The sequence below is a fragment of the Pungitius pungitius genome, chromosome 16, assembly GCF_949316345.1.
Source record: "Pungitius pungitius chromosome 16, fPunPun2.1, whole genome shotgun sequence".
Lineage (NCBI taxonomy): Eukaryota > Metazoa > Chordata > Actinopteri > Perciformes > Gasterosteidae > Pungitius > Pungitius pungitius.
This window is the reverse complement of record NC_084915.1, coordinates 1,910,247-1,929,959: the sequence shown is the minus strand read 5'-3', so window position 1 is coordinate 1,929,959 and position 19,713 is coordinate 1,910,247. Positions and strand designations below refer to the sequence as shown.

Sequence of the window (19,713 nt, the reverse complement as noted above, 5' to 3'; positions counted from 1 at the left end):
GGGTTTAGAGACAGTATATATTATTTAATAGGCCTCATCAAACATTACAGTAAGAATTCCCTCCATTGGGTTGAAACACTAGTAGTACTAGTAATATTAGTAGTAGTAAAAGTCATTTAGTAATAATACCAGTTGAAATACTAGAAGTACTACTAGAAGTACTAGAAATATTAGTAGTGGTTGTAGTACTATTTGAAAGCCCAATAAGTATTTAACAAAACAGCTGAATCCTAAGCCTCATGTTTAAATAACATAATCATTGCAGCTTTTATTTTGAAATGATGGTATTGGGTGAGTGGGTGGGGGGGTGGGGAGGTTGAGAGACAGAATATATTAGAAGGCCTCATCAAACATTACAGTAAGAATTCCCTCCATTGGGTTGAAATACTAGTAGTAAAAGTATTTTAGTAATAATACCAGTTGAAATACTAGAAGTACTACTAGAAGTACTAGACATTTTAGTAGTGGTTGTAGTACTATTTGAAAGCGCAATAAGTATTCAACGAAACAGCTGAATCCTAAGCTTCATGTTTAAATAACATAATCATTGCAGCTTTTATTTTGAAATGATGGCATTGGGGGAGTGGGTGGGGGGTGGGGGGTTTAGAGACAGTATATATTATTTAATAGGCCTCATCAAACATTACAGTAAGAATTCCCTCCATTGGGTTGAAATACTAGTAGTAAAAGTCATTTAGTAATAATACCAGTTGAAATACTAGAAGTACTACTAGAAGTACTAGAAATATTAGTAGTGGTTGTAGTACTATTTGAAAGCGCAATAAGTATTCAACGAAACAGCTGAATCCTAAGCTTCATGTTTAAATAACATAATCATTGCAGCTTTTATTTTGAAATGATGGCATTGGGGGGTGGGGGGTTTAGAGACAGTATATATTATTTAATAGGCCTCATCAAACATTACAGTAAGAATTCCCTCCATTGGGTTGAAACACTAGTAGTACTAGTAATATTAGTAGTAGTAAAAGTCATTTAGTAATAATACCAGTTGAAATACTAGAAGTACTACTAGAAGTACTAGAAATATTAGTAGTGGTTGTAGTACTATTTGAAAGCCCAATAAGTATTTAACAAAACAGCTGAATCCTAAGCCTCATGTTTAAATAACATAATCATTGCAGCTTTTATTTTGAAATGATGGTATTGGGTGAGTGGGTGGGGGGGTGGGGAGGTTGAGAGACAGAATATATTAGAAGGCCTCATCAAACATTACAGTAAGAATTCCCTCCATTGGGTTGAAATACTAGTAGTAAAAGTATTTTAGTAATAATACCAGTTGAAATACTAGAAGTACTACTAGAAGTACTAGACATTTTAGTAGTGGTTGTAGTACTATTTGAAAGCGCAATAAGTATTCAACGAAACAGCTGAATCCTAAGCTTCATGTTTAAATAACATAATCATTGCAGCTTTTATTTTGAAATGATGGCATTGGGGGAGTGGGTGGGGGGTGGGGGGTTTAGAGACAGTATATATTATTTAATAGGCCTCATCAAACATTACAGTAAGAATTCCCTCCATTGGGTTGAAATACTAGTAGTACTAGTAATATTAGTAGTAGTAAAAGTCATTTAGTAATAATACCAGTTGAAATACTAGAAGTACTACTAGAAGTACTAGAAATATTAGTAGTGGTTGTAGTACTATTTGAAAGCGCAATAAGTATTCAACGAAACAGCTGAATCCTAAGCTTCATGTTTAAATAACATAATCATTGCAGCTTTTATTTTGAAATGATGGCATTGGGGGAGTGGGTGGGGGGTGGGGGGTTTAGAGACAGTATATATTATTTAATAGGCCTCATCAAACATTACAGTAAGAATTCCCTCCATTGGGTTGAAACACTAGTAGTACTAGTAATATTAGTAGTAGTAAAAGTCATTTAGTAATAATACCAGTTGAAATACTAGAAGTACTACTAGAAGTACTAGAAATATTAGTAGTGGTTGTAGTACTATTTGAAAGCCCAATAAGTATTTAACAAAACAGCTGAATCCTAAGCCTCATGTTTAAATAACATAATCATTGCAGCTTTTATTTTGAAATGATGGTATTGGGTGAGTGGGTGGGGGGGTGGGGAGGTTGAGAGACAGAATATATTAGAAGGCCTCATCAAACATTACAGTAAGAATTCCCTCCATTGGGTTGAAATACTAGTAGTAAAAGTATTTTAGTAATAATACCAGTTGAAATACTAGAAGTACTACTAGAAGTACTAGACATTTTAGTAGTGGTTGTAGTACTATTTGAAAGCGCAATAAGTATTCAACGAAATACTAGAAGTACTACTAGAAGTACTAGACATTTTAGTAGTGGTTGTAGTACTATTTGAAAGCGCAATAAGTATTCAACGAAACAGCTGAATCCTAAGCTTCATGTTTAAATAACATAATCATTGCAGCTTTTATTTTGAAATGATGGTGAGTGGGTGGGGGGGTTGAGAGACAGAATATATTAATAGGCCTCATCAAACATTACAGTAAGAACTCCCTCCATGGGGGTTTGAAATGATGAGAGAAGGTGGAGAGAAGGAGGTCATGTCAGGCTGCACTAATCAGCTAATTAGGATCAGCTGTGAGTCACAGAAAGAGCCCCAGCTCGTTGGCGCGGCAACGCAGCAGCTGCACTTAGCTCACAGAGAGTTACTGAGAACCCACACGTCAAACAAATGCTTCCTGGAGCAAAACTATTTGGAGTAGCCAAAAAATAATGACATTTTGAGCGACACAAGACTCTACCGAACGTTTGAGTGTAGTTTTTATGTCTCTATGTGTTTTAAAACTGCTCTACCAGCAGTTTACAAAACATGGACCTTCTTTTGTTGTCTGACTTTCTCCTCACTCTAGCGCGCACTGTAAATTCGAAAAGAACCCCAAAACTAATGAAACATAATTAGTGATTATGAAAAAAGTATAATAGATATCAACAAGCTGTTTTTTTATAAAATTGTTAAGACTTGTGTCAACATTTTAAAGTTTAAATGGTGTCTCTAGCTGAAAGATTGGAAAAGTTGAAGTTTTGAAAGGATTTGAAAATTTAATCCATTAGGAAACCATGTTAACCCTCACGTTGTCCTCGGGTCTCTCTGACCCTCGGCAACATTCACACAAGAGAGGCCTGCGCTGTTCGGGTCAAAACGACCCGACAAGGTCTCGCGAGATGACGGCTAGCTACGCGTCACCATCAGAAGGGCCGGGACCGTCGTCTCGTCTCCGTCATTCGGGTCAGAACGACCCGGCGAGATGTCGCGAGATGACGGCTCGCTACGAGTCACACTGACCCTCGAATCGTGTCCGTCGTTCGGGTCAGAACGACCCGGCTCGTAGCGAGCCGTCATCTCGCGAGAACTCGCGAGAACTCATCGCTCGGGTCTAATCGGCTCGCTCCGGCGAGCGCCTCGGCCCCCCAGACGACGGCGTCGGGTCACACTGACCCTCGAATCGTGTCCGTCGTTCGGGTCAGAACGACCCTGCTCGTAGCGAGCCGTCATCTCGCGAGAACTCGCGAGAACTCATTGCTCGGGTCTAATCGGCTCGCTCCGGCGAGCGCCTCAGCCCAGACGACGGCGTCGGGTCACACTGACCCTCGAATCGTGTCCGTCGTTCGGGTCAGAACGACCCGGCTCGTAGCGAGCCGTCATCTCGCGAGAACTCGCGAGAACTCATCGCTCGGGTCTAATCGGCTCGCTCCGGCGAGCGCCTCAGCCCAGACGACGGCGTCGGGTCACACTGACCCTCGCCTCGGCAACGTCATTCGGGTCAGAACGACCCGGCTCGTAGCGAGCCGTCATCTCGCGAGAACTCGCGAGAACTCATCGCTCGGGTCTAATCGGCTCGCTCCGGCGAGCGCCTCGGCCCCCCAGACGACGGCGTCGGGTCACACTGACCCTCGAATCGTGTCCGTCGTTCGGGTCAGAACGACCCTGCTCGTAGCGAGCCGTCATCTCGCGAGAACTCGCGAGAACTCATCGCTCGGGTCTAATCGGCTCGCTCCGGCGAGCGCCTCAGCCCAGACGACGGCGTCGGGTCACACTGACCCTCGAATCGTGTCCGTCGTTCGGGTCAGAACGACCCTGCTCGTAGCGAGCCGTCATCTCGCGAGAACTCGCGAGAACTCATCGCTCGGGTCTAATCGGCTCGCTCCGGCGAGCGCCTCAGCCCAGACGACGGCGTCGGGTCACACTGACCCTCGAATCGTGTCCGTCGTTCGGGTCAGAACGACCCGGCTCGTAGCGAGCCGTCATCTCGCGAGAACTCGCGAGAACTCATCGCTCGGGTCTAATCGGCTCGCTCCGGCGAGCGCCTCAGCCCAGACGACGGCGTCGGGTCACACTGACCCTCGCCTCGGCAACGTCATTCGGGTCAGAACGACCCGGCTCGTAGCGAGCCGTCATCTCGCGAGAACTCGCGAGAACTCATCGCTCGGGTCTAATCGGCTCGCTCCGGCGAGCGCCTCAGCCCAGACGACGGCGTCGGGTCACACTGACCCTCGCCTCGGCAACGTCATTCGGGTCAGAACGACCCGGCTCGTAGCGAGCCGTCATCTCGCGAGAACTCGCGAGAACTCATCGCTCGGGTCTAATCGGCTCGCTTCGCCACCGGGGGTGGGGGCTTCGGCGAGAGATGACGTTTTCCTACATGTCACGATTGCAATGGGTGAATGTGTTCCGAACCTCACACGCACACACACAGAGAGAGAGAGAGAGAGAGAGAGAGAGAGACGATAACATGCATCGCCGCCGAGTGCGAGAGAGGCTTCAGGTACGCGATCAACGTCCGCAAAAGATCCACACAAAGTATAATATCCAACCGCGGCAAGGCCTCTCGAGTTGACCTTTCGCTGTATGTCGCAATCAAAAGGGCCGAAGGGGTGCCGAACCACACACACACACACACACACACACACACACACACACACACACACAGACAGAGCGAGAGAGAGGGATTCTTTTGGTTTTTCAAAAACACTTTATTTTTCAACATCCCAAGAAAACAATTCACAACATCAAATCAGCTCAACACAAAGAACATAATAAACACAACCCCAAATAAACAAAAGTACTAGTAGAGAGAGAGAGAGAGAGAGAGACAGACGATAACATGCATCGCCGCCGAGTGCGAGAGAGGCTTCAGGTACGCGATCAACGTCCGCAAAAGATCCACACAAAGTATAATATCCAACCGCGGCAAGGCCTCTCGAGTTGACCTTTCGCTGTATGTCGCAATCAAAAGGGCCGAAGGGGTGCCGAACCACACACACACACACACACACACACACACACACACACACAGACAGAGCGAGAGAGAGGGATTCTTTTGGTTTTTCAAAAACACTTTATTTTTCAACATCCCAAGAAAACAATTCACAACATCAAATCAGCTCAACACAAAGCACATAATAAACACAACCCCAAATAAACAAAAGTACTAGTAGAGAGAGAGAGAGAGAGAGAGAGAGAGAGAGAGAGACCTCTGCGCTCCTTTGGCTCCTTTAGTGATGCGGTGCAGAAATCCCTCTACGTAGTCCACGGCGTGAAGGCCTCCGGGAGCCGCAGCTGCAGTCGGAGGACTCAGCGGAGGCCTCCTCCTCCTCCTCCGTGCCTGCCTGCCTGCCTGCCTGCCTGCCTGCCTGCCTGCCTGCCGGAATCGCGATCCGCCGCTCCACTTGTCACTTTTTATTTTTGTGAGAGCCATTTATTTAGCCTGTGAGCTTTCTCCTCTCCCTTCTCTTCGTTCGCGAGGAGGGGCCTCGAGGAGCTGTTTTTCTTCCGCCCCGATCCTCCCCTTTCTACATTACATTACATGTCATTTAGCTGAGGCTTTTGTCCAAAGCGCCGACGTACGACGTAAGTGCATTTCCACATAGAGTGAGCGTACATTTTTCATCAAATAAGCAGTTTGAAAACACGTTACAGAAAAGTGCCATTACGAGTCCAATTCAAGTGCTACCATTTGTCAGTGCTACGGTCCGCTAGTGTTTTAGTCGAGGTCTAAAAAAGGTGCGTCTCGACTTTTCCCGCGGAAGACGTAGAGGCCCTCCGCAGTCCCGACGCCTCATGTCGCAGAGCTCGTTCCGCCATCTGGGAGCCAGGACGACTGCAAAGAGTCGCGATCTCGCCGAGTGCTTTTCTCTCAGAGCGAGGGAGGAACAAGCGGCTTGGCAGATGCAGATCGGAGTGTCGAACCCCGCCGCCGCCTACCTGTCCACCGAGGTCCCTCGCCTCCTGTACAGCACCCCCCCCCCCCCACACACACACACACACACACACACCCTCTGCAGAGGTCGGTTGGAGGAAAAGGAAGAAGGGGGGGGGGGGGGGGGGGAAAGGCCGCCGCGGGAATATAAGTAGCGGCTCCGACCCACAGACGCCAGCCGGTGACGATGGCTTTCTATCTGAAGCTAGCGACCGCCTTGTGTCTCGCCGTCGCAGTCCCGCAGAGTGACCCGCGCGTGCCCTTTTCGGCGGTTTCCTACGCGGGGCGCGGCAGAGCGGTGCGCAGAGACCTCGGAGGAACTCTGTCCATCCGGTGCCGAGCTGTTGTCGGAGCGAGCCCGAGGTCCCTGAGGCTGGTCAAGAGCGTCGGCGACGAGACCTTCACGCTCGCGGCCCGGGGCGCCTCGCCTAGAAAGGTCATGGTCGACGACGCCGTCGTCGGCGAAAGACTTCGGTTCAGCGGGACGTTCCCGGACTCGGAGGCCGTCATCGAGAACCTGATCGCCGAAGACACGGGCCAGTACTGGTGCTTTTACTCGGGGCGCGAGCCCGGGTTCGACCTGTCCTTGGACCAGCGGGGAACCGGGTCGGTGCTCCTGGTGGTGGCGGCCGGCCCTCCTCCTTCTCAACATTCACGCAAGTTTCCCCAAAAGGGCTGCGGGGGGTGTAACGCAGGCTAGCTAAACGCGCCGCGGGCTAAACGCTTTTTATTTGTATTTCATTTGCTGTTCCCGACGACGACGACGACGACAGGTACGGCGAGCTGGGGCGACGGCTTGGCGGCCCTGGTGGCGAACGTGACCTGCGTCGGCGCGCTGCTTCTGGGAACCGCCGTCGTCATAGGGCTCCTCGCGTGGATCATCCACGAGGTAGCCGCGTAGTCCGAGTGGTGTGTGTGTGTGTGCGCGTGCAAGCTTTTCTCAATCCCTCACAACAACAACCGTTCCTGTGTGTGTGTGTGTGTGGGCGTGCGTGCGTGCGTCCGCAGACCCGGATGTGCCGAACGGCCGAGCGCGCCCGGCGGCCCGACGACGCCGTTTACGAGGACATGCGGCCGACCGTCGTGCCCTGAAGACGAAGCGAGGGAGCGAGCGGGCGGCCACTTCTCACCGTCGCTTTCGCGTGACGCGAAGGAGCACCCGGACCCTCGTGCGACACGTGTTTTCCACGTAAACGAGCACCCGTCCCCGTCGCTGCGACTTTGGAGTCCGTGTGCGTGCGTGCGTGCGTGCGTATGTGTGTGAAATAAAATAAAAGGTTAAAACCAATCTCCACGTGTCGTTGCCTTGTCGTGTAGCGTATGGCACAAGATTTGAGGGGCCGCTTGTGACAATTTAATTCGCGGTGGCCACCTCGGTTCGCGTACCCTCGGTCGGGGTTCGTGTGGCCGATGACATCGATGTCGGTGACATACTAACGAATGCGCACGCGGAAACGGTCGCGTGCTACTCACGGATCGCCTCGACGCCGGGAAGCGCTCTGCCGACATGTCGACTTTCTACCTGAGCCTCGCGGCGGCGACCCTGTGCCTCTCCTGCGCGGCGGCCCCGCGCGGTCCCGGTGAGCGTCGCGTGCTTGTTTCTGTGTGTGTGTGTGTGTGTGTGTGTGTGTGTGTGCGGGCGAGGCGAGGCGAAATGATTTGGGGCGTGGTTTTTTTTTTTAAATCGTCGCAGGGCCCGACGAAGCGGTGTGGAGGGAGCCCGGAGAAGCCGTGACCGTCCGGTGCCGATCTTCCCATCCGAAGCCCGAGTACCTGAGTCTGATGACGGGTCGCGGCGCCGGCGGCCGCGGCGACGTAAGGGTCCTGTTCAAAGACGACCAGCCGGGCGGCGGCACCGTCGCCCCCGAATACCGAGGCAGACTTCGGTGCAGCGAAACGTTTCCGGACGTGGACGTCGTCATCGACCCCGTGACTCCCGCCGACGCGGGGCGGTACGAGTGTGTGTATTTGAAATACGATCGCCAACGGCGACCCGTGGAGTTGCCGGGCACGGGGTCGGTGTTCCTGGTCGTGCCGCAGCCGTCGTCGCCGGGTGAGCAAAAATATTGCACGCGCGCGAAACAGGACATCGCGTCGAGGCCGAGCGAATGTCTCTCTCTCTCTCTCTCTCTCTCTCTCTCTCTCTCTCTCTCTCTCTCTCTCTCTCTCTCTCTCTCTCTCTCTCTCTCTCTCGTCCGCGACAGGCGAGAGGTGTCGAGACGAGCTATGGGATGACACCCCCCCTACGACACTGGCGACCTGCGCCTTTGTTGTCCTGGTCGTCGTCGTCATCGCGTGGTGCTTCGCGTGGACGCTCCTGAAGGTAGGCGCCCGACCAAAAAAAAAAGCCTCGCGACGCCGCAATGACTAACGCGTTCGTTTCCGACACAGGCGTGCAGGATGTCGAAGGAAGCGCTGCGGCGGTGGCGGCAGCGGCAGGAGAGGAAGAAGCTGCAGCGGTTCCCCCTCGACGACGTGTACGAGGACATGAACGCGACGGTGGCGCGCTAGAGACATCGGCCGACCGGGGCAGAGAGAGAGAGAGAGAGAGAGCGAGAGAGAGAGAGCGAGAGAGAAATTCCAGCACCTCGGACAGACGCCACCCCCCCCCCCCCCCCCCCCCCCTCCCCCTGACTCTCTGTCCGCGCGTTTGCCTGCGCTGGCTGCGCTGGCGGGTGACCAAGGAGGAGTTTGTGCAAAGTTCTTGGTAAGAATCATGAAAGTATACATGTCTCTCTATCTCTCTCTCTCCTCGCGCGCTCGCAGATAGAGCTTCAGGGGGTGTGGGACGCGGGGGCCTCTGTCCGAGGTGCTGGAATTTCTCTCTCTCTCTCTCTCTCCTCGCGCGCTCGCAGATAGAGCTTCAGGGGGTGGGGGACTCGGGGGCCTCTGTCCGAGGTGCTGGAATTTCTCTCTCTCTCTCTCTCTCCTCGCGCGCTCGCAGATAGAGCTTCAGGGGGTGGGGGACTCGGGGGCCTCTGTCCGAGGTGCTGGAATTTCTCTCTCTCTCTCTCTCTCCTCGCGCGCTCGCAGATAGAGCTTCAGGGGGTGGGGGACTCGGGGGCCTCTGTCCGAGGTGCTGGAATTTCTCTCTCTCTCTCTCCTCGCGCGCTCGCAGATCTGTCCGAGGTGCTGGATTTGTGTGTGTGTTTGTGTGTGTGTGTGTGCGTGCGTGTGTGCGTGCGTGCGTGTAGGTGACAGAAGAGACAGAACGGGTCGGCGAGAGAGGCGATACTAACGTCGCGTGATAAAGTCGGGCGAGGCGACGCGCGAAACACTCGTCTCCCCGAAAGGGCCCGAAGTCATGACTGCCGCGACGCCGACCGCGCTCGAGCTCCTCGAACGTCTTTTCGCAGATCCGGTGGAGCCGCGAAAGGTCTACCACTACTCTGACATGGGAGAGGGAGAGGCTTCGACCGCGGCTGACAACAAAGAACGAGAGCTACGAGGGGAAGAAGAAGACGACGACGACGACGACGACGACGGCGGCGAAGAATACAACCCGGAGAACGAAGCTTTGTCTTTGGAGGAGGAGGAGGAGGAGGAGGAGGAGGAGGAAGGAGAAGAAGAAGAAGAAGGAGAAGAAGAAGGAGGAGAAGAAGAAGAAGAAGAAGACCGCGCCATGGGCGAAAGACCCGAGACCTGCACCTTTCCGTCCAAAAACGGCGAACTGACGTGGTCCTCGACGGCGCACGGCAGACGGGGCGCGACCGACGAGCAGAGTCGGCCGGGTCCGCCGACCCCCGGGCCCACGGAGGAAGCGGCGTCCCGCGCCACCGACATCGCCTCGACGTTCCGGCTGTTTGTGACGCCCGCGATAGAAGACATTGTCCTGGAGATGACCAACCTCGAAGGTCGCAGAAGATACGGGGACGACTGGAAAGGCATGGACCGGGTCGACCTGCGCGCCTACGTGGGCCTCCTGATCCTGGCGGGCGTGTACAGGTCCAGAGGGGAGGCCGCCGCCAGTCTGTGGGACGCGGAGAGCGGAAGGGCCATTTTCCGCGCCACGATGCCGCTGAAGGACTTTCACGCGTACTCGACACTGTTGCGATTCGACGACCGCGAGACGAGGCGCGAGCGACGAGCGAGCGACAAACTGGCGGCCGTGCGAGACGTGTGGGACGCGTGGGTGCTCCGACTGCCGCTCCTCTACAACCCGGGGCCCGAGGTGACCGTGGACGAGCAGCTGGTTCCGTTCAGAGGTAAGCGGCGGCTGCGGCTGCGGCGGAGGGGCTTTTTTTTATTTTCTTGTAAAGATTCGCGAAAAGACAATGCCGATGATGATGATGATGATGACGACGCTCTCTGTCTTGTCTCTCTCTCTCTCTCTCTCTCTCCTCGTAACCCCCCGCCGCCAAGGGCGGTGTCCCTTCAGGCAGTACATGCCCAGCAAGCCGGCGAAATACGGAATCAAGACGTGGGTGGCGTGCGACGCCAGATCCAGCTACGCGTGGAAGATGCAAGTGTACACCGGCAAGCCGACGACGGGCGGCGGCGGCCCCGAGAGGAACCTGGGGATGAGGGTCGTGCTCGACGTCACGGAGGGCCTGGCGGGTCGCAACGTGACGTGCGACAATTACTTCACGTCCTACGAGCTGGCGCGCCGGCTCCTGGCCAGGGGGATCACCGTGGTCGGCACGGTTCGAAAGAACAAGCCCGAGCTTCCGCCCGCTCTGCTGGCGACGAGGGACAGGGCGGTGTTCTCTTCGATGTTTGCGTTCACGCCCACCACGGCCCTGGTGTCCTACGTGCCCAAGAAAAACCGCAACGTGGTGCTCATGAGCACGCGGCACGCCGAGGCCGAGGTCGGCGACCGCCCGGACGGGAAGCCCGCGATCATCCTGGACTACAACCGCAACAAGGGAGGCGTGGACAACCTGGACAAGGTGATCGGCACGTACAGCTGCAGGAGGATGACGGCCCGCTGGCCCCTGGTCGTGTTCCACAACGTCGTCGACGTGTCCGCCTACAACGCCTTCGTGATATGGCGAGAGGTCCGTCCCGACTGGATGTCCGGCAAGCGGAGCAAGCGCAGGTTCTTCCTCGAGCGGCTCGGAAAAGAGCTCGTGACGCCGCTCGTCGAGAGGAGGGCGTGTCTCCCCCGCACGGAAGCGTCCGCGGCGGTCGTGCGGGCCGCCCGGAGGGCGCGCGGTCGAGCCGAGGCGGCGCCGGAGGCGGAACGGGAGCCGGAAACGCGGGCGGCGGCCGTCGCCTCGGCTCTGTCCAGGGTGGCGAGCAAGAGGAAGAGGTGTCAGATTTGCCCGTCGAAGAAGGACAGCAAGACGCACACCGTCTGCTGCGCGTGCAGGAGGTACATCTGCCGGGGCTGCTCGCGCGCGTTCTGCCCCGCCTGCGCCGACCGGCGTGTCTCGAGCGACGGAGGCGGGGGGCGCGGAGACGACGACGGCGGCGACGACGGAGGCGCGGCGCGCACCTGCGACTATTGGAGGACGCGAGGACGACAAGGCGTGGAGGGGGGTGACGGCTGAACGCGCGCGTGCGTGCGTGCTACTACTAACGGAGGGCGGGGGTGAAGGCTGAATGCTTGACGTAATAAAAACACAATGGATGTACACACCAATCTGCATTGTCTTTATTCACATTTACACAAATACTTGACGGATACATACATACATACATATATATATATAGTTTGCTTACTATAGTAAAAGTTGCACCGTTTAACGTGAAATTCTAAATGAGTCTTCCTCGTCGACACGAACGCGGTCATAATACGCGACTCGCGCCCCCTCCATTGTACCCACAATGCATCGGAGCAGGCTCGCCTGTTGTTGTGAGAGCCAAATATCCCAGAATGCATTTCAACCTAAGCGGCAGGCGACAACGACCGACGGAGGAAAATAAACACACAGTCCGAGTTTTATAAATACTACTTTATTTAAGTAACGTTATGTAATTTTATGACTAAAGTTAGTTGTTAAAGCAAACGTTTGTCAACAGCCTTTAACGTAACAATCTGCCCCGTGGACGTGTAGCGGACATAACGGACCGTCATAACGGACACCCTCCAGCGCCGGGAGGTCAGCTGATCATCTCGCAGCCCGCGGAGAGCGGCCTGTTTTCGTCGAGTCTGCTGTGAAATGCTCCGCCGGTCGTTTTCGCGTCTCCGTAGCGGTTTATACGTGAGACTCGTCGAGCTGTACCACGACGAGTCTTGGTACGTTTTCTAACGTGGTGTCAGAGACGGAGGTTGTTCACCGTCTGTTTGTTTAGATTCATAACTTCATGTTTACATGTAACTTTTGTACATACGTATTGTCTGTATGCGCAGAGCGCAGCTTGTTTATTGTCCATCGTTGTGCATTAAAACTAACAATGTTTTAATTAAAGGACACGAGGTGAGCACCGCGCTCGAGAGTCTAAACTGGCGGAAGAGCTTCAAAGAAAATCTGAAGCTCTGACTTGTAAAAATAATGAATAAAAAAATCCACATATGGATTATTGTACTCTGTAAGATCTTTGATGTGCGGTCAGCGGCTTGCTGCACGAGGACCACTACGCTGATTATCAGCCTCTTGATGAGTAACAAGACAAACGGTAGGTGTGTGTGTGTGTGTGTGTGTGTGTGTGTGCATTAAAATATTTTAGTATAATAGTTTATTTTTTGTTACAACCTCCTTGATAAAGCTATCTATTTTACGACGGCTTATATATACAATTTCTGAGACAAAAAATGAGACAAAAGCTTGTTAATAGTAAAATATTTAAATCAAAAACTAAATTAAAGCGTATTAGCAAGACCAGCTGACGTGGTGACGTCATCAAGTCAGCTGCTGTTCCAATGGCGGAAATGACCGTCCCCCCCCCCCCGCCCCGAACCTCCCGAGTGTATTCTCGCGGGAACGCAAGTCCGTTCTCGCCGTCTCAGGTATTGCGAAAGGGCCATAATAGTCTTGCACAGAGAGGTGAAGGCTGAACGCGTGACGTAAGCGCGTACGTTCGTACGTGCGACTGCCGGAGGGCGGGGGTGTGTGATGGCTGAACGCGTGACGTAAGCGCGTACGTACGTGCGTGCGTACGTTCATACGTGCGACTGCCGGAGGGCGGGGGTGTGTGATGGCTGAACGCGTGACGTAAGCGCGTACGTACGTGCGTGCGTACGTTCATACGTGCGACTGCCGGAGGGCGGGGGTGTGTGATGGCTGAACGCGTGACGTAAGCGCGTACGTACGTGCGACTGCCGGAGGGCGGGGTTGTATGATGGCTGAACGCGTGACGTAAGCGCGTACGTACGTGCGTGCGTACGTTCATACGTGCGACTGCCGGAGGGCGGGGGTGTGTGATGGCTGAACGCGTGACGTAAGCGCGTACGTACGTGCGACTACCGGAGGGCGGGGTTGTATGATGGCTGAACGCGTGACGTAAGCGCGTACGTACGTGCGACTACCGGAGGGCGGGGTTGTATGATGGCTGAACGCGTGACGTAAGCGCGTACGTACGTACGTGCGTGCGACTGCTGGAGGATGGGAGGACAACGGGAGGGATAACGAAGTGAATATATGCTTCGATCTACAGAGGGGCCGTTTTAAAAATCGATACCCAAATGGTGAGAGCCCCAAACCCGGGGTAGTAGGGGACCATATCGAGAAAGAACCTGCTGGCTTTTCTCTGCATTTCTATGTGTGAAATGTGTCGGTGTGTGCGTTTCTGTCTATGTTGTATCATATTTGATACCTTTTGATGAATACATAAATGTCAACCATCGTTTGTCGGTGTTAATGTTTCACAATTGTAACAATGACTTGGATCAAGGAGGGGTAAAGAAATGTAACTCAGCCTTTCCACTACTCCGAGTACAGATACATTTGTATCCGGTCAATATCATTGTAGTCATGTATGTGTCAGTTTGTTTATGTATTTCTAAAGTCAGTCTGAATCAATAATAAAAACACAATGGATTGACACACCAATCTGCTTTGTCTTTATTCACATTTGCACAAATGCTTGACAGATACATATATAGTTTTCTTATTTCAACTATAGTAGAAGTTACACCAATCCTTTATGGACATGTCGTTGTTTAACATAAAATTCAAATGAGTCTTCCTGATCAACACGTCGTTTCCCAACTGTGTCATGTTGACAAGACTGTCGATTTGTTGTTCCGCACATCCCTCCGCGTGTCCGAGCCTGGTGTAGATGTCCAAGAGAGTCGCTCCGTAGATTAGCGTTAGGGACATTCGACCGGTGATTTCACCCATGTTCTCCAAGGGGCTTTCGATCAACACCCTGACATGAGGCGTCTTCTCGTTTACGACAGCAATGTTGTTGGCGTACTCGCTCATTGTCTTGTACAGAGAGGTCACGTATTTCATCAAATGATACGGGATGACGATGTTTCCCGTGTAGATTTGCGTAGGAGGGAAGGATGTGCAGTCGAGTTCTTGAAACGCTCGGTCGGCACCCATCTCCTGAGTGACCTGTTTCACGACGCCAAGGTTGTCGCGGGAAGCCGATCTCACCAGAGCCAAGACCTTCACGAGGGCCTCGTAGCCTTCGTCAGCGCACGGCTTTTGGGACGGTACGCACACGTAGCTGTCCGCGCACCGGGGAAAGGAGAACGAGGGAAGCCCGCTGGTTCCTTTCGTTACGCAGGCGACGCCGGTCACCGAACACAGGGCGCACGTGAATTCAAATTCCCCTTGGGTAGTGTCGACGAGAACGTCGAAAGCCCCTATTGCTCTGTCGGAGGTCCGGAGGCTGTGTGACATCATGAACCTCAAGACGTTCAGGAGAGCCTGCCTGTTTTCGTCATCATACACACACTGGGTGCGACAGAAGGGTTCGGTGTCTGTGCCCGCTATCGTGAGACGGGATCCTTGGTCGATGTCAACCCACCACTTGGAGGAAAGCTTGCACATATCGTTTGTCAGGACCCTTTTCTTGGTGTCGTTGAGAACGGTGAACTTGAGTGGCATTTTCTCACTGGTACCTTGCTTGTAGGCGTTAACTCTCATGTTGTCAACGATAAACAGACTGCTGCATTCACCAAAGGGTATAATGCCACCCAAGTCAATTTTGACCATTGCAGGCTGATGAGCCTGACTAGACCTGGTCATGGTGTGCGAGAAGACGTACTCCTTTCGACTAAAAGACATGTCTAGTCAAAAAAATAGGGGGGGGCGGTTATCGCCACACTCTTCGGAGTCTAAGGGAATCGTATATACAGCAATTACTGTGTCAATCTCGAGCAAATACACAGATACATAAATACAAAGGCACCTTGTGGAAGATCAGAAAACCCACCGCCTTTCGCTGACACATTGTCCTAGCCTTCTCCTCTTGTCTTCACCGTAGACGTGTTGGATAAGTACGTGCGCTGGGACGTTGTCGGCAAACAAGTCCCTGTAGAAGTTTTTACAGCCTGCGCAATGATATAAGACCTCCCTGGGATCCGCGAGGGAGCGCGTCCTCTTTCCGAGCTTGGCTCGGCTCGGCTTTAGCCACTTCTTTTCCACAAAGGTCTCAATCCACTTTTGCATCAGATTCGCGTCCTCGCAAGAGTAGGGCATGATGCAAAGGACGGACGTGGGGAACATGGCAACGGCCGGACCGAACGCTTCAGGAGTTTGTATCTGCATCATGAGTACAGTCTGATACAGAAGACCGGCCAGGTCAATGACGGTCCTCTCACACACTTCGCTTCTCATTACGTGAAGCCCACCAGTCGAGGACGCTATCCCAGCATCTGTCAGCATGACACTCGGTACAGAGAGCGCGATTACGTCGTCCGAGTTGGGGGGTAGCAAAGAATCATTTCTCAGGGACACTATGCCTTTGGCCACGGCCTCCGTGATTTCTTTCCCGAGCGAAGCGCTTAGGTTCCTGTAGACCTCCCCGGGTTGTAGGGACATATCCTCTGTGATTACCTTGAGACAGGCCTGGAGTTTTTCGCCCGTGAGACGCGTCGCAGTCTCCCTGTTTTTCTTCAGGAGTTCCAGCTCGCCAGTCCCGCAGGCTGGTATCATGTGTTCGGGGCAGTTGTTCATAAGGGCGTTGAAAGCCGCGGTCGCCTTCTTCAACCTCGCTCTGACTGAGGTGATCGAGGTGAGCAGGTGCTCTTTACAAACTTCCAGGCTTTGTGTGCCCAGAGCAGAACTGTACATGTAGCGGGGCAAGCAGTAGTCCACGACGCAATGAGCCACGAGCTTCCCGCAGCGGTTGACCAATGTATGGTCCACGAAGTGAGCTATCAGCACCCTAGAGTTGGCAAAACATTTGTTGAAAGGCTGATAGGGGTGAGGGACGAGCTTTGAGTTAGAGGAGAGAGCGGACCGGGGTCCGCGGGGCCGTTCGTCTCCCTCGTCCGAGTTGTGGACGCCGTCGCGGCCGCAATCGTACTCATAGCTCACAGGGTCAGTGACTTCGTGGGAAGCATAGTGCTTCGATTCGCACACGAGCGAGCCTCCGAACATGGCCTTAATGCACCCCGTGCTGGCCTGGAGGTTCAGCGGGTATCGGTGCAAGGCCGCTTCGCAAGGATTGCACTTATAAAACTCCTTAACTTGGACGGGCTTGACGGAGAGTCCTGTAATCTCCTGTAGCCATGTCCTAATGGTTTCCACGTACGTGGTCTTGACACTGGAGTTGCTCACTTTCAAACGCTCCAGTGTTTGCGGACTAAAGTGCCGGTTCTTTGAGGATTTGATGAGTCTGCTCCAGGGGAAGAATCCCGCTCCCATCTTTGAAGCGATGAGATGCGACGCTTCGCACACAAGCAAGTCCCTCAGTATGGCTTGCTCGTGTGAGAACATGTGGTTCATGCAGTACTTTTGGTCCTTGTACAGCGTTCTCATCGTGAGGGTGGCTCCCTGCGGGTCGCAGAGAGTTGTCGCGACTGCAGAGAAGCCAGAGTCCAGCTGCAGCGTGGTGACGGCCTGCACTCTGTGGGCGACGAGAGAGGAGCTGGCTCGATGCAGGTCCACCCACTTGCCGCGATCGTCCACGTCGGGTTTGCGGTCCAGGTACAAGATTGTATCCCCGCGCTTAAGTTGGTGCCAGGCAGAGGTGGAAAAGCAGGAGACTTGGTCTGTCTCCAGTTTGACGCAATCTCCCCTGAGCACGCACGCAATGAAGGTGTCCGTGACGGCGGAATCGCAGGGGGAGCGCATGCTTTTGAAGGCCGACAGTCCCCTGACCTTGACAGAGACAGCGGCGAGTTTGCCCCGGTCGTCTATGGAGTGCGTGAGAGCCACGTAGGTTTTCTTGGCTACATGGCAGTATATGGAGCAACTGTTTTCGTATTCAAGCTTGACTCTCCTGTCTTTGACGAAGGGCCCGGTGACGTCGGTCGGCTCTTTCGATCCCGGCGCTCTGGCCACGTAGACGGGATACCCCTCCTTGGTGAATGTTCCTCTAGGGTCTCTGACTACCTTTTGGGGTATGTTGCCTCTGCCTATCACGTACATCCTCTTGAGAGTGTCCTCCACCAAGCTAGTGTGCACACAGTCCAGAAAGCCGGGCACCTGCTCGCCGGCACGCTTGAACTTGTCACCCAGTGCTGTGCGGGCCTCACGGGCGAAGGTCTCGAGCAGTTCGCTTTCTTCCTCCCGGCCAGGCGAGTCGCCTCGGCGGTCCGCGTCTGGCACTTTGCTCTCTGGTAGGTCCTCAGGTCCATATCCAACTGACACCATGACGCTGTCCGTGTCTCCATAGACGACAGGGCAGCGGTGCTGGTAAAAGGTGGCCACGCAGCTATTGACCACGGCAATCTGTTGCCGACCGTGGCCGGACGTGAGAGGCCCACAGGGGTAGGGGGCCGTTCCGTAGAAGGAGTTGGCCAATACTTTGCACTCCCCTTCCTGCATCTTAAAGTAGTCCCGCTCGACCTCGCTGATGTCAGGATTCTTGAGTTTCCTCTTGAACTCGGCCCGCCGATTCACATAGTACTCGACCGAGGACGATAATACGGCCGGGACCCGCGCAAAGCCGCCTTGAGTCTGGTCGTACTTGAGAATGAGCGACGCGCACTCAAACCCCTCGGCTTCCCAGTTGTAACACACCCATCCGGATAGATCGTGGGGGAAGCGCGAGGGGGGCCAGGGGATGGTGGTCTCAGGCGAGATGTTGAGGGCGCACATGATGGACGGGTACATACTCGAGAAGTCAAACGACAGCTCCAGGCCCATGCCGGGTCCGGAATAGTGTAGGCCCGTCAGAGGGTTGCACACGGCTCCCCCCGTCCACGTCTCGCTGCCGGAGTCAAGTTTCCATCGCAGGCGGCTGTTTAGTTCCCTGCCCACAGGTCCCGCTTTGACTCTGAGAGTATCCAACGTACACTTGAGCTGAGGGATCTGGACCGTGTGAATGCTCTGCACGAAGCCGCCAAAGTTATCGCCTCTGCCGTGTACAACGACGTCTATATTGAGAGTGCTCCTGCATCTGTGGAACATGGCTGATACAGGGTTGAGGACTTTAGCCAATCTCGCGCACAGCTGCGAGTCGACCAAGTTGTAGAGGAGCACGGCGAAAAGACTCTCTCCCCCAATGCTGATCATCTCGTCCATTTTAGAATACGCAACGCCCGCCAGCTTGTAAAGCTTTCTGTTGTCCTTCGGGGGCTTTCCGTGCAGCTCCCTGACCTTGGCAACAACGAACGGCGCCACGTCGTTCAGCTTCATGCTGGTGCACGCAAACTTGATTTCTCTGGTCCCCGCCATTCTGTACAGATCTATGATGTTCATACCGCAGGCGTTCATCTTGAAGTGGCCCAACTTAGCCTTGTCTTTGTTGAACGACTCGATGTGCACGGATATCATCTGCAGACTTTGCTCCGTCAGGGTTCCGTTCAGCAACAGCGAACCTACTCTCTTGAGCATCTCTTTGTACATTTCCAGGTATCGGACGTTTTCAAACTGGAAGAAAGGCACCACGTCCTCAGCCAAGGCCCTGGCGACAAAGAGCCCGTTCCAGGCAGGCAGTAGCAAGGAGCATCGTTTGCGAGTAGCGGCATCGAGGCGCTCGCAGTAGTTTGACTCTGCGTAGAAATGCACGCGCTGCTCAATGACCCTGACGTCAAACTCTGCGTTGTACACATACAGGAGTTCTATGCCGTAGTGGTAAAGCAATCGGATCACCTTTTCAATGAGCGCGAGTTCACTGGAGCAAGGGTTAACCCGAATCCTCGTGACATCTTCCAGACCGACGGCCCGGGCCAAGTCGTGGTCCGCCCGTGGGTAAAGGTTGTGTGTCACTTTGCATTTGTTATAGAGCACTATCAGCCTCTTCCTGTGGAGATCAGGTGAGGCCTTGGGCACGTGGGAGTTGAGGATCACGAGAGAGACGCAGGTGATCTCGTGCTGCTGACCTGGCATGTCCGGCGCCAGGGCAGGGATGGATATTAGCTTACTCTGTTTGGGTAATTGTTGCTTGCCCGCTTTTAGCCTGTGGACCAGATTATTCCTGTACTCTGCCATGTCTGCGACCGTGCGCTCAGTGCAGTAGGGAAACTTGTACGCGAACGCCTCGCATCGTA

At 53.6% G+C, this 19,713-nt stretch overlaps 2 protein-coding genes across 2 annotated transcripts; both read left to right on the top strand.

Annotated features, from left to right (window-relative positions):
* The first annotated feature begins 7,453 nt into the window (after positions 1 to 7,453).
* On the top strand, positions 7,454 to 8,769 carry LOC134106134 (uncharacterized). Its single transcript, XM_062558134.1, has 4 exons — positions 7,454 to 7,795; positions 7,909 to 8,268; positions 8,420 to 8,538; positions 8,607 to 8,769. The coding sequence occupies exons 1-4, from the start codon at positions 7,723 to 7,725 to the stop codon at positions 8,724 to 8,726; spliced, it is 672 nt and encodes a 223-aa protein (XP_062414118.1). The 5' UTR covers positions 7,454 to 7,722; the 3' UTR covers positions 8,727 to 8,769.
* Positions 8,770 to 9,439: 670 nt separating this feature from the next.
* LOC119199496 (piggyBac transposable element-derived protein 4-like) lies at positions 9,440 to 12,565 on the top strand. Its single transcript, XM_037456922.2, has 2 exons — positions 9,440 to 10,420; positions 10,578 to 12,565. Exons 1-2 carry the CDS (start codon positions 9,520 to 9,522, stop codon positions 11,705 to 11,707), a joined length of 2,031 nt encoding a protein of 676 aa, XP_037312819.2. The 5' UTR covers positions 9,440 to 9,519; the 3' UTR covers positions 11,708 to 12,565.
* Positions 12,566 to 19,713: the final 7,148 nt, after the last annotated feature.

What these genes read in the sequence shown, in the direction of transcription:
- LOC134106134 (XM_062558134.1), top strand. Translation starts at nt 7,723, where the DNA reads ATGTCGACTTTCTACCTGAGCCTCGCGGCGGCGACCCTGTGCCTCTCC. An exon ending in GGCGGCCCCGCGCGGTCCCG is followed by an intron (nt 7,796 to 7,908) that starts GTGAGCGTCGCG and finishes AAATCGTCGCAG; the next exon opens with GGCCCGACGAAGCGGTGTGG. An exon ending in GCCGCAGCCGTCGTCGCCGG is followed by an intron (nt 8,269 to 8,419) that starts GTGAGCAAAAAT and finishes CGTCCGCGACAG; the next exon opens with GCGAGAGGTGTCGAGACGAG.
- LOC119199496 (XM_037456922.2), top strand. Translation starts at nt 9,520, where the DNA reads ATGACTGCCGCGACGCCGACCGCGCTCGAGCTCCTCGAACGTCTTTTC. An exon ending in GCAGCTGGTTCCGTTCAGAG is followed by an intron (nt 10,421 to 10,577) that starts GTAAGCGGCGGC and finishes CCCGCCGCCAAG; the next exon opens with GGCGGTGTCCCTTCAGGCAG.